Source organism: Colias eurytheme, chromosome 18 (assembly GCF_061535395.1).
Source record: "Colias eurytheme isolate Ceu_HAF_F1 chromosome 18, ilColEury1 Martin Lab GWU primary, whole genome shotgun sequence".
In the NCBI taxonomy this organism is placed as follows: domain Eukaryota; kingdom Metazoa; phylum Arthropoda; class Insecta; order Lepidoptera; family Pieridae; genus Colias; species Colias eurytheme.
The window spans coordinates 5,242,782-5,257,275 of NC_142997.1; the positions used below are offsets into that span (position 1 = coordinate 5,242,782).

The window sequence follows — 14,494 nt, forward strand, 5'->3', positions numbered from 1 at the left end:
ATTCCTATTGATTCATTGATTCATTTTTAAATTAAGAATTTGGTTAGTAGGTACTTTTATCACAGAATATATAATAGTACCTACTCTACCTTTTATTTCAAAGTTTTATAATAATTAGATTGTTTAAAATATAATTAGTCTAAGTAATTAGGTAACATTTATTATTATTTATAAGATAGATATTATTTTAAAATAATATCATTAGATCATGGAAATACACGGAAATATAATATAATGTCTATGTCGTGGTCATATCGTAGATTTGATCATTTCATGATATGAGTGGCCATTTCACGAAATGGTCGCATATCGTGAAATGGCCAATTTAGTTTGGCCACATCATGATGTGGTTTGGGCAGATCAATGATGAGAAATCGTTTCACGATATGGCCAATTAACGCACGGTTTTTTCATGAAATGATCAAAATTATTTGATCATATCGTAAAATAGTTACATTAATCGTTGGTAGAGGGCAGAGGCGCTGCAAGCTCTGTGTTTATGTGATAAGATGGCGGCCGCTGGCGAAAATTAAATTATTCGCAGTTAAAAACTTCATAATTCGTTTAATAACAATATTATGAAGAAAGTCATAGCAAAGAATTTACGACGAAGAGGTACGAGTACTATGGAAAATGTGGATATCTTACTTATATGTATTTAAGAAAAAATGCGACTTAAATAAAATAATTTAAGAAACTACTACTATATTATTATAATTGTTTGTTTTTTAAAAAGCGATCCGCTTCTGGCACTCGCCGGCCGCTGCCGCGGCACGCTCGCTTTGCTCGCTCGGCTCGTGCGTTGTTTATCAAAGTCTAACATAACCTAACCTAACTGTTTTCTATTGCAAAAACGATTCGCTTCTGGCATTCGCCGGCCGCTGCCGCGGCACTAACTTTAATGACATTAAACAAGTTTTTAGAATATAGTTATTCTGATTTTTTTTAATATTTTATGGACTCTTTATATTTTATACGATCTGGCCAAATGTGGATGACCAAATCGTGAAACGTTGACGATTTAACGAACTGATCAAACAATGTTGGCCATTTCACGATACGCGACCATTTCGTGAAATGGCCACTCATATCATGAAATGATCAAATCGATATGACCACGACATCTATATTATGTAGTTGATTAGATATAATATCTACAATAAGGTCGTGTTCAGACTTGGTTCAGATTAGATATAAGCTTCTTGGTTCAGACCTTGTTCAGACCAAACTGACTGTCAATTATTGTCATGTCGCCCAAGTGAGCATGACGCGGTTTATTATTGTATTACAATAATTTATTATCACATTTTTTTGTCCACATCTAATCGACAATACGTTATTTCGCTATGCGTACCTGACGAAAAATATAAAATATTGCTGACAGTCTTAATGGGTTCAGCGTGAACATAGAATTATTGTACTTCTCTTTGGGCGTGAACCTACTCACAGCCAGCGGCCAACCAGCGGCTTAATATCATTGTCTAAGTTTATTAGAGTATATATTATATACAGTAATTTGTATAAATACTCTAAGCTTAATATACGTTTTATCTGAGAAGGGCCGTTTAATGAAACTAGATTTTTATTAATTTGTTAACTGATGGACTCAGAAAATACAGATATGATTTTAAAAAACCTTTATAAGTGACTTGCGAGCAAAATTTATCGCTATCATTAAAATTGTATCACGAATAACTAAATGAATATATTAAATAATTATATGGGACCAGTCTTAGGGACCAGTAGACCGTTACATATTATTTTAAATTGTGTTTTAAATAAAAATTATTGTACATACCTTTAGCGAAACGTTTTTAAAATGGCAATCTTGAATAAAACCGGTGTGTCATGTTGACAGATTAAACTGTCATGAACAGCTGTGAAAAATCAAAAATTGCATGTATCGAGACGAGTGCGTGCGGTGTATAAGGTTTTGAAAAGCAAATATTTTGTACTATTCTTATGTGAAGTTGAAGTATGAATCAATATAACTAAAAAGAAATATAAAACGCTCACCGATAACAATGCCAGTAGATACAGAAGAGGAGTATTCCTTTATAAAGGTAATTATTATACAAATCTTTTATTTTATAAAAGGTAAACATAAACATATTGTACTTATTTATTTAAATTGCAGCCACCACCTATTTTTGACGATTTAAATGAACGGGTGAAGGAATATTTACTAAAACCGGAAAGACTATCCATTCACCAATGGGAGAGATCCCAAAACCACTGGCACAGAACACCAGATATTGATTCTCTTTTTAAAATAGACGAAGATGATATCGGTCTCGATACAACTCTAGAGGTATGTATGAAAACCGATAAATCTTTATAAAGGTATGACCCAGATATATCCTATTAATTATAACAATTTATTACTGCTGCTACCTACCTAAATATATCGCCTATTACAATATCAATTGGCGATTTTACACCGCAAAATAAAAGTACGAAAAGTATGATATATTGTTTAATCCCTACTTTGTAATATTTTCCGTGACCGCCTCCTTGGTACAGTGGTTGACGCGTGAGCGTAGAATCGAGGGATCCTGGGTTCGATTCCCGGTGGAGACGAAGAAAAAAAGAAAGTCTCGGTCTGGCAGGACACAGAAGGCTGATCACCTACTTGCCCCTAAAGAAAATCGATAAGTGGAATAGATGTATGAATAATGCATCTGCCCCTTACCCTTCACTTTTTGTAATATTTTCAAAATTTTAGGTAGTCCGAGATCCAATCACGGGTGAGATCATAGGTGTAGAAGAAGTAAGTATACCAGTAGAGGATGATGAAGTCAGTTTATCCATGTCCCGAACCCCTCTACCTCCAAACATGGCTACAAGGGGAACAATCACGCAGAACCCGTTCTTACCAGCTGGCTTTGAAGAGGAATTGGAAAAAATGCTGGAGGAAGCTGCAAAAACTGGAGAAGTTATTGTTAACTTGGAAAATGAAGAGCCTGGAAAGTTTTTGGGTGAAGGTAAAGATTTGTGCATTTACATATAACAACAAAATTATATTAATAGCTCAAGAAATTATATTCAAAAATCTCATAAATATATACACAAATAAATTTCTAAAATTACATAAATAAAAAAAAAAACGTGTGGCACTCGGGGACTGCCGCGGTAAAGCTATTGCATAGCATGCCTTCAAGCCACACCTCCGTGCCCGTCGGAATGGGGAGCGTGAGGTTTTTTTGTTACGGAATTTCTCGATTCGGTCCCCGCGCTCAAGGCCCGCGATAGAAGCTATGCAGTAGCTTAAAAAAACAATAATTCATTTTTCATCTGGTTATCATTATTAAAAACATGAAAAGCAGTAAAAGAAAGTTCTCCTATTATATTTTAAAATGCTTTTATTAGGTGGTGATGTAATAAAACTGTTTACAGTAGAACTCCAATTATCCGAATTAATGGGGACCGGGGCCCATTCGGATAATCAAATATTCGGATAATCGGATTAAAAAAAAATTGCCATTGGAGAGAATAAAAGCTACGTTTTGATATTGCACTATTTTTTATTGAATTAAATGAAAGAAACATGAAATTTTCACATGTTTTAAATCTTTTGCAACAATTTTGCAATCATTTTTCTTATTTCCTCTAGTGACAACGCATCTATATCATCATCATCCTCTCCATATTCTTGTTAGGGGAAGAATAATAGCGCACTTAGACTTTTTTTTGGACAATTTTTTGTGATTCGGATAATCGGCGATTCGGATAGTCGGAGTTCGGATAATTGGAGTTCTACTGTATTATCAAAACATTTTTTAGATATTTTAACACAACCACCTGGATGTCAAGAGAATGTTGTATTTGCCAATGATGGTGTGACACTACTGGATTCAACAAATGAGAACAATCAAAGTATGGAAAAACAAGAAGATATCCAAATTGATATCAATTTGGAAGAAGTGGTGGACAACAATACACATTTAGTTGGTATGAAACAAAAAGCATCTGCAGAAAGAAAATTTTAATTACCTTATATGCATTTGCAATTACTCTTATGTAATTTAGTCCAAAATCATTTGAATATAGTAAAATAAACCCAATTCTTGCAGTACTTAATTAATTTATTTCTTACACTAGCTTCCGCCCGCGACTCCGTCCGCGCGGATGTCGGTCTTCGCGTGGATGGATTATTTCTCCATTTTGAGTAACTCTGACAGTAACATCTTAAAAATATCTATTGGACTCAAATACGGCTAGGCCTATAATAATACCCAACGTGTGTTCGCTGTTCTACAGAACAACGTCTATGGATAAAACTGAAAAATTAAGATTATTTTTTTTTCTTCGTATTTTTTCAGGATAAAAAGTATCCTATTTTACGCCCAGGATAATAAGGTATAATTATACCAAGTTTTATCGAAATCGAACCGTTAGTTTTCACGTGATGTCTTCACATATAGACAGACAGACAGACAGACAAAAATTTTTTTAATCACATATTTGGGTTTGGTATCGATCCAGTAACATCCCCTGCTATTTATTTTTTCAATATTTTCAATGTACAGAATTGACCCTTCTACAGATTTATTATATGTATAGATTTTCTTACATATTCAGGTCTATGGCAAGATGACGACGAAATACAGCAAGAGAAACCAAAACCAATTAAAAAAATAGAACTCGACATTGAATCTGATGAAGCAAATGACAATTTCCTCGAGAGCACAATTATAAAACCACCAGTTGAGTTGCCAGAAATACCAGTACTGAATATAACAAACCCCACAGCTAGGACTGGTGTCACTTCAACAGAATGGGCTGAAATGATTGACGTATCTCAACCTGTGCCTGAGTTTAAGGAGAGAATTAAGGATTTGGCACATGCTTATCCATTTGAGTTGGATAACTTTCAGAAACAGGTTTGTATTATGATCAATAAGCATGTATGTTTAATAAAGTCTCGTGATTGACTAATTCTGGTAATAGGTAAATAATAATGTGTAATGCATGAAGAATGTTTACTAGTTATTTGACAAAATAAATCACAATTGAACTTAGTTACAATGCCTATGAGACCCTGACTGAATGTCTGATTGACCAATTCTGGTATAAATGGACACCTAATTACAAAATATTACAAATAATTTCAACAATGAAAATTGAAATGCCTAAATGACTACAGTTTTTATTTATTACTTCCAGGCTATACTTAAGTTGGAAGAAGGACATCACGTGTTTGTAGCAGCTCATACATCTGCTGGAAAAACAGTAGTTGCAGAATATGCTATTGCTATGTCTAGGAGAAATTGCACAAGGTACTCTTATAAATTGTATTAAAACTGATAAATTGGAATAAATCAATTAATTTTTGGCAGAAATACTGACTCCTTCATGATCCTAATTTAAATTAATATATCATTGCCATACTTAATGTGTAGTTACAAATAAACTAGCGCATCTTTTTTGAAGATGGCCATCTCAAACTTAGTTCTCCCTTACTATCTTGTTTTTATAAGCAAGTAATGTGTATATTAATAGCATAATATCATTGTCATTGTTAACAGAGCTATCTACACGTCACCTATAAAAGCGCTATCAAACCAGAAATACAATGATTTCAACAAAACATTTGGAGAAGTTGGTCTCTTAACCGGCGATCTACAAATTAACTCGACAGCTTCCTGTCTTGTGATGACGACTGAGATTCTAAGATCCATGCTGTATTGTGGATCTGATGTTACTAGAGATCTGGAGTTTGTTATCTTTGACGAGGTTCACTATATCAATAATGCAGAGGTAACTACTATTTACTAAAATATAGATGAAAATGAGTTTTTTTTTTAATCTGTAGTCTCTAAATTTTTTAATAACCTTTCTCGCCTCGATGTGGCTAAAGAAGCGAATTCGTTTGTGATCTCGTCTCCACATTTTTAAATTTCGCATTTATCGCCTGGACATGGCTAAAGAAGGCGGTCTAATGTGTACTCGTGATCGACTCTTTTTTTGTTCTATTCCTATGTCTAATAATATTTTATAATTTTTTTGAAGGAACAGTAAATTCTAGAAGGCAATATACCCTCATCTTATAAGTTATAGGTAAACCATTTTCAAATGATAAATAATATGTTTATCTTTCAGCGTGGTTATGTATGGGAAGAAGTATTAATTCTGCTACCAGCTCACGTCAGTATAGTGATGTTAAGTGCGACTGTACCGAATACGCTGCAGTTTGCGGATTGGGTAGGTCGGACTAAGAAACGGAAAGTTTTTGTCGTGTCTACTCCTAAACGACCCGTACCGTTGTGCCATTATTTGTATACTGGTAATTTGAATAGAGTATTTGTTTTGTTTAATAAATAATCATTTATTAATCCTAATAGGCAAATAATATGTTTAGAACGGCTTAAGATGGTGATGTATGATAAGTGCAAGATTTTGAGCAAGATGGTTTATCAAAACCAGATCTTGCCAAAGAAGTTTCACTTCTGACACGTGTGCTCGGCAGTCGGCACACACGCCCTTTGCTTTTTTTAAAAATACGTATTAGATAAATATTGTCACACACATCTTACCAACCACCAAATAATTTGATTGAAATCCTTATCTACTTCTCTATCAATCTATTAGTTTATAGAGTTATGAGATTATAGACTTATTAGATATTAGAGTCGATAAGTTTTTCGCTTTTATTGTAATATTTATTAATTTTCTTAATAATATTTTCAGGATCGGGTGGAAAGTCCAAACATGAACGCTTCTTAGTTGTGGATCAAGAGGGAAAATTCCAACTTAGAGGTTATAATGAAGCCGTTGCGGCTAAAAAAGCTAGAGAAAACGAGTATAAGAAAAGTTTTGGACCGAAAGGTACTATTTAAAATATGTTTTTTTGAGTTATTCAATCCGAATATGTTTTTAATATTAAATTTCAAATATTGTTAATAATTTTAGGTGGAAAACAATTCGGAAATCCAAAAGCAGAGCAAACAATGTGGGTTGCTCTAATTGACCATTTGCGTTCAAATGATAAATTGCCTGTTGTGGCTTTCACATTGTCTCGAAATAGGTAAGAATTATTCAAGTTTATTAACATGATTTTAGGCGCGTTGAGAGCCAAATTTCAAGGTCGCGTCATGGCAATATCGTCACGTCATGATGTAAGGCGAGGATTTTGGTGTCTTTGAATCTTGTCCAAGAAGTTTAATTTCTGACACATAAGATTTACTTGGTTACATTACTCGATCTTGTAAACTAACAAAATCGCTAGATTTCGGATTTCCATTAAATCCGTCGTTATTTAAGATATTATAATATTTGTAAGTAGCTTAAAATACTAAATAATAATTTAAAAACTACAGATGCGATCACAATGCGGAAAATTTGATGTCCGTTGATCTCACTACGGCTAAAGAAAAGGGTCACATCCGATCGTTCTTCCAAAGATGTCTCCAGAGGCTCAAGGAACCGGACCGAAAGTTACCACAGGTACAATACATTGTATTTATTGCACAAAATTGTTAATTTTCGTGAAGATACTTTTTTGTAATATTCCGTAATAACTCAGGCCCCGGAATCACAGACACAATAGAAAATCTATTGTGTCGTGGACCGATCGGGCCGTTCAGGGCTCAATGGGTTAAAATTTTAAGGTTTAGTTCTATAAGATTGTATTTAGAGATAGCCAAAAACATTAAATTTTATACAAAACCTACAAATTGTTTTTTAAAAATCAATGTATTTTCCATGCTATTCATGAATTTTCATAGTGTCAAAATATAATTTAATTTGGGCAAATAAAAAACTATCAGTGCATATTTTTCCCAGGTTATAAGACTGCAGAGAGTTCTAGAAAATGGTATTGGTGTCCATCACAGTGGGATATTGCCTCTTCTAAAAGAAATAGTTGAAATGTTGTTCCAATCTGGTTATGTGAGTATGTTTCATAAATTATTTCTATCCATACAAAAGCCGCTTAAGTTTTCTTCTCAGCTTTATTTCTGAGTTCTGTCTATATTATGTTTTTGTGATATAATCGAACACATCTATGATATCTACATATTGTAAAGCTGAATACATAGTTTCTTTAGTTGAATGTGTTAATCTCAGGAACAACTAGCTCGAATTGAATCTGCATAACCTCTTAATATCACGCTTCACATCAAGTGAACATGCTGAATATCCACCCTTTTTACCACCACTTATTTCTTATTTTTAGTTTTGTTTTTAATTTTTCTTTTATCTGTTGTATTGAATAAACTTTCTTTCTGATACACAACATAGTAACAGAGCATTCTCGAAGTAACCATTTATTTTTATAAAGGTCTAATTAAATTAATTTAGGTAAAAATCCTGTTCGCAACGGAAACATTTGCGATGGGAGTGAACATGCCAGCTAGGACTGTAATATTCGACGACATCACAAAGTTTGATGGACTTCAGTCGCGCAGTTTGGTGCCTGCTGAGTACATACAAATGGCAGGCAGAGCTGGCAGGAGAGGTATTGGATAATAAATAATTATACTTGCTTTATTTTTATAAAAAAAAGGTTCTAACAAACGATTCTACACTGGTACCTTCTAGGGAAGCGCGTTCCATCTTAGACCACATCTCAGGCGAGATTGTGGTCAAGCGCTTCCCTATTACCAATAAAAAAAAATTCTACACTATCGACTCTTGTACTATCTTCGTTTATAAATGAAGTATGTTTTTTTCCATGAGTTGGCTACAAGTAATACAAAGATTAAAATATTTACAAAAATATATTTCCAGGTTTGGACGATACTGGTACAGTGATAATTCTGTGTAAAGATGGCGTCCCAGACCAAATGACACTCAAAGAAATGATGTTGGGAACTCCACAGAAGTTGTCTTCTCAATTCAGGCTCACTTATGCTATGATTTTGAGTTTATTACGGTAAATCATATTTATTTTTCATACGACAATCTTCCTTGCTTCTTATTAATATCAGAATTCATTGTACACTTAATGCTGTTTTTATTATATAATCTGTAAATATAAGAATGTTGCATTTGATAATTAAAAAATTCAGTAGAATTTTTATCTTTCGAAATCAAAGAAAGGTACAATTAAATAATTAAATAATTGGAAAAATGTAATAAAATTACTACTGATAAACACTAACATTTACTTTTCCTATACATTTTCAGAGTAGCCACAGTTTCCGTAGAAGGGATGATGCAACGTTCCTTCCGAGAACTGCACCAAGTTCTTCAACAGGATAACAATAAGAAATTACTGCAAATAGCTGAAAAGGAATACTCAGAGAAATGTGGCACTCCTCTAGCATCCCATCTTACCCCATTGGCCACTTTCTATGATACAGCAGTGGGATATATTGATGTTCTTAATGAAATGATGCCACTTTTGTTAAGCCAGCCTAAAGTTTGTAAGGAATTTGTGGCTGGCAGAATATTGCTGTTGTCAGCGGGGCCTTATATCAACCAGTTGGGCATATATTTGAATAGTAGTGGTGAGTTATAAAAAGTGAAGTCCCAAGTCCCCTAGTGGGGTAAGCCGTAAGGGGCAGATGCATTATACATCTGTTCCACTTATCGATTTTCTTTAGGGACATATGTAGGTGATCAGCCTTCTGAGTCCTACCAGACCGAGACATTTTTTTTTTCTTCGTCTGCACCGGGAATCGAACCCAGGACCTCTCGTTGCTACGCTCACGCGTCAACCACTGTACCAAGGAGGTGGTCAGTTATAGAACCTAAGTACATATTTAATTGCATGCAGACGTAAAAATATTGTGCGTATCTATATCATACGTAGGTAAATCTGTCTCGAATAATAGTTACCACACATCTCTTGTAAAATCATATATTATTTTTTAACTAACCAAACTTTGTACATCGTAAATAACTTAGCGTAATAAATTAAGCGATTAATGTCGTTTTTTGAAATACCTAATTCAATCTTTTTATTATTTCTTCAATTTTAGGTCCTCGTCAAACTCCATACAAAGTTTTAGTCCTTAACACAGTAGAACAAGACACAAATAGGTATAACTTTGATCTCGATGACGCGTGGTACCGAATGCTGAGTTTTTCAGCTATGTATGATCATATTGGTGAGTTAAATAAATCATACAATTTTATATGCTTATTTTATGTTGTGAGATTTATTTTACCACTTAATTCTTACAAATTTTAGTACAGTTGTACTGCACCAGTTGATAAACTCTTATTTAACGCTTGGTATCGCCACCAAAATAGTATTATTATTTTATTAAATATATATGAAAAATTCACCGTTTTTTTATATAGGCACTGAAGAAAGCACTTTAGAGCACACTATATTAACAATAGCGGCAAAGAACATCATTGCGGTCACCAAGACGAGTTTGAAGATTGATGCAAGTATTATTATACAAGATTGGGAAAAACGGCAAATGCCAAGGTAATTCAGGAGTGATAATATCTATTAATAATGGATATTACACAACAGTTTCTTACACACCATAATATAAAAGAAATTCACATAAAAATTTGAATAAAATTAAAATCAATTTTTATTCAAAAGTGTTTTGATAATATTTTGTTGGTTTTACAACTACCCTGCAGTTGGCATTATTTTTTCTTCAATACTATCTACGCTCTACGATAGCGCGCTCACAATAACCAATGTGTCATTTTTTGTTATCCCATTGAGCCCCGAACGGCCCGATCGGTCCACGACACAATAGATTTTCTATTGTGTCTGTGATTCCGGGGCCTGAGTTATTACTCCGCTTAAACTTCCTATAATGTATACTAAATCATTAAAATATAATAAATAATAATGCTCATGAAAATAAACAATAAATATTCCAGGTTCAAAGACGCGCCCGTAGGCACGAGTTGCGCGAACGCAGTACAAGAGTTGTCCCGTTTGAGCCACGCGGTGCGGACTGGCGCTAGTGCGCTCGAAATGATCAGCCTTACACAGTCACTTAATATTTCTACAGGAGAGTTACTGCACTCGCTCGATAAAATGAATAAATTGAAGGTAAATCTTGATGTTGAGACGAACTGATTATTTTATGTACAAAAAATCAGTTCAATTGAAGTTTAAATCCTTATTTTTTAATAAATGAATAAATGCAATGCTAGGTTTTTTTGTACATTATTTACTCCCATTTTAACGGCCATAGTACTAAATAGTAATACGCTTTGAAGCTAATCAAGTAAAAGTTTTTTTCAAATCTAAATATAAGCATTAAAAGTACGTTATATTCATTATTCATATCTGATTTCTCATTCTAGGCCGAACTAGACACGCAAAAGAAAAGCACGGGCATCGCGAATTTCAAAAACGAGTTCGCAATCGTATACGAAAGGAAACAGGCTGAGCGCAAACGGGATAAATACAAACGCCTATTGTCTTTTGAATCTCTAGCTCTCTACCCGGACTATCAAGGAAGACTCTTAGTTTTACGAGAACTAAATTATATAGACGAACATGACAGTGTCATTCTTAAAGGCAGAGTCGCATGTTGTATGGGTACAAATGAGCTAATTATATCAGAATTGGTCTTTAGAAATGTGTTTACGGATAAGAATCCAGCAGAAATCGCTGCATTACTGAGTTGTTTTGTTTTCCAAGCGAAAACGCATGTGGATCAAGTGCTAACTGACAAATTGACGGAGGGTGTTAAAGCCATTGAAGCGATTGAAGAGGAGTTGTGCTCTATTGAAGCTAAACATGGGGTGAGTTAATTTTTTTATGTTTATTTATATATATATATATATATTGTGCACAGACATAGATAGACTACGCAAGTACCGCGATCTGTATGAAAACCAAGCGTGTCATATTTTTTGTACTGACCTTGACGCGTTATGACGTCACGAGCGCTTTTTAGTGATGGTAATTTCATTTTACGCTTAATCGATTAGGACGCCACTCGCGCGGCGATTCTAGTATCGTCCTATCCCATCGAAGTAAATCGAAAGAAATCAGATCAAACTAGATCTATGTCTAGGTAGTCAAATAAATGAATCGTAATCGATTACTAAATCGATTCAAGACAGAAAAATGATAATTACCATAGACAGAGGAATGATAAAATAAAGTTATAAACCTTTTAATATTCTAACAAGTAAACTAATGTGTTTTAGCTTTTTCTTACATATGCCCATTGTGTTACCATGTACTACGTACTAGAGAGGCCATCGAAAGAAAGTAATGAAACTGTCAATCAATCAATCTTTATGTCCCGTTGCATCGATCCATTTTTCTTTTATGTTCGGGTTACTTGGAAAACTGAAAAAACAGACATAGTCTAAGCAATAAGGAGTTTTCTTAAAAAACTCCCAAGATGACACTTTAACTAATGGCGTCCATGTCATAATATTTATTTTTAGTACCTTTGTATTAAAATACTTAAAAGTTCTAGGTCAAGTCGTATTAAATGACAAAAAAAATCTATGCCTTTTTTTCTGAAAAATTGCTTCTTCAAATTATCATTTTTCTGTTCGATTATAAAATCGATTAGAATCGAGAACTGTTGCATCAAATGAACATCACTAACCACAAAATTGGACAGAAAAATGAGAACAGAAAAATGAGAAGACGCTATTCATTGCTTGTTATCATACGACGCGATCTTTACCGTGCCAAGTAAAAGCCGCAATGTATTCCGAATCATTTCGTATGATTTGGTATCCGTGTTTGTCACGATCGTTTTCCACAGATATTCTTTATTTGATTTTAAAATAAATAGTGCATATTCTGATTAGAAAATTACTTACCGGTGGAATGAAACATCTATGCTAACTCGGCCACTCACAGCTGTGGAGTTTCTACAGTTTATAACGGCGCAATTCGGCATTTTACTTTATTCAGCTTCACGTCTTTCCTTGGCGAACTGCAAGCGCGGACTGAGTGTAGGCCAGCGTCAAGTAAGGTTCATAAACTTAGTTTGGACACGGGAAGTACATACACTCGCTTAGTCTATCTTGATACATGTCTGTGATATTGTGTTTAAAATTTTACTTTACAGATAGATTAAAGTAATTTTACGTGTATGTGGATTATCAAAACAACTACTTACAAAGTTATTATATGTATTTGTAATTTGTTTATTTAGAAAATATTGCGTAATGTAAGATTACACAAAACTTGTTCAGTTGATTATTGACGGTGCAAAAAAAGTCATTACTACAATAAAGCTAAATACGAACCCAAAGATATTATTATGTTAATGTAAAAGAATTGTAATGTTAAATGAAAGCATCAACAATACATCCATTACTTTCTGCAGAACTCTAATCATTATGAATTAACCATCATTTATTATGAGGAAATTTAATAATATAAATTTGCCACTTTCTTCTCAGGTATCCCAATTTGAGGGTCAGCAAGAGCGATTGAACTTTGGCCTTGTGCGTGTTGTATACGAATGGGCGTTGGAAAAGCCTTTCGCGGAAATCATGGATCTCACTGATGTACAAGAGGGAATTATTGTTAGATGCATTCAGCAGTTGCATGAGGTAATTGTTAATAATAATATCTTAATTTTGTAAATAGATTTTTTAACGATTTTGTCATGAGAATTCAAATCAATTATGCTGGCTCTACACATTTCTAAAAGACATACAATACCTATATTATGTGGATGCCGAATTGTTAAGCTGTACTATTTTTTCTTATATTTTCTGTCCTGTGCAGTGTAATGAACCTATCCCTGTCGCGTGTATTTATCTATGGGAGTTTATCTATTGTCCTTTTTAAGTTTGGAGTATTATGGATATTTGTGTGAATACTATTTTAAATCTTTTCAGCTTCTGGTTGATGTAAAAGATGCAGCAGTGGCTATCGGTGATCCGAAACTACAGGCGAAGATGATGGAAGCTTCAACGGCCATCAAAAGAGATATTGTGTTTGCCGCCAGTTTATACACAACACAGCGAGAAACTGTCATTTCATAAAAAAATAAAATAAATAATAAAACTGAATCACATTTACAAATCATGCTTATTGATGAAGTTGACTGGTTTTATACTTGTTATCGAAATGTAATAAATATTTAAAATTAATCAGTGTTCAATTATTTCATTGTGTCGATGGGAGAAGTGATTATGAAACTTCAAATTATGTATTCTTATCTTACCAGTGATCTTGTACCTACATATTTCAAACTTCCTTGAGAATCCCGCTATCCATTGGTGAAAACTGAAAACAGAATGAAAATCGGTGCAGTAGTTTTTGAGTTAGTCGCGATCAGACATGCAGAGAGCAAGCAGCTTGGGTTTATACTTTATAATATTATGATTATGATCCGATTAGCTAAAGTTAAAAATTCATTTATGGGTCAAGGTATACGCTTATACAATAGAATTCCTCACAATATTAAAGAGTTTAGTAGTTCTAAATTTAAAACTTACATAAAAAATGTACTAGTTCAGAGAGCGTACTACAGTATTCAGGAATATATGGACGATAAAGACCCATGGAGGGTTGTCGCGTAAAAACCACAGGACAGTTCTTTGGCATATTATGTAGTTAGGTAGATATAAGTTACATATT

General features: G+C 33.8%; 1 protein-coding gene across 1 annotated transcript; it reads left to right on the forward strand.

The window, feature by feature from the left end:
* Positions 1-1,876: 1,876 nt before the first annotated feature.
* On the forward strand, positions 1,877-14,004 carry tst (superkiller complex helicase subunit twister). Its single transcript, XM_090112162.1, has 21 exons — positions 1,877-2,063; positions 2,138-2,311; positions 2,726-2,984; positions 3,784-3,951; positions 4,582-4,883; positions 5,167-5,279; positions 5,529-5,760; positions 6,103-6,286; positions 6,691-6,828; positions 6,913-7,027; positions 7,320-7,446; positions 7,786-7,890; positions 8,302-8,458; positions 8,731-8,875; positions 9,130-9,452; positions 9,927-10,055; positions 10,252-10,384; positions 10,798-10,972; positions 11,230-11,673; positions 13,306-13,458; positions 13,750-14,004. The coding sequence occupies exons 1-21, from the start codon at positions 2,025-2,027 to the stop codon at positions 13,894-13,896; spliced, it is 3,762 nt and encodes a 1,253-aa protein (XP_089968288.1). The 5' UTR covers positions 1,877-2,024; the 3' UTR covers positions 13,897-14,004.
* Positions 14,005-14,494: the final 490 nt, after the last annotated feature.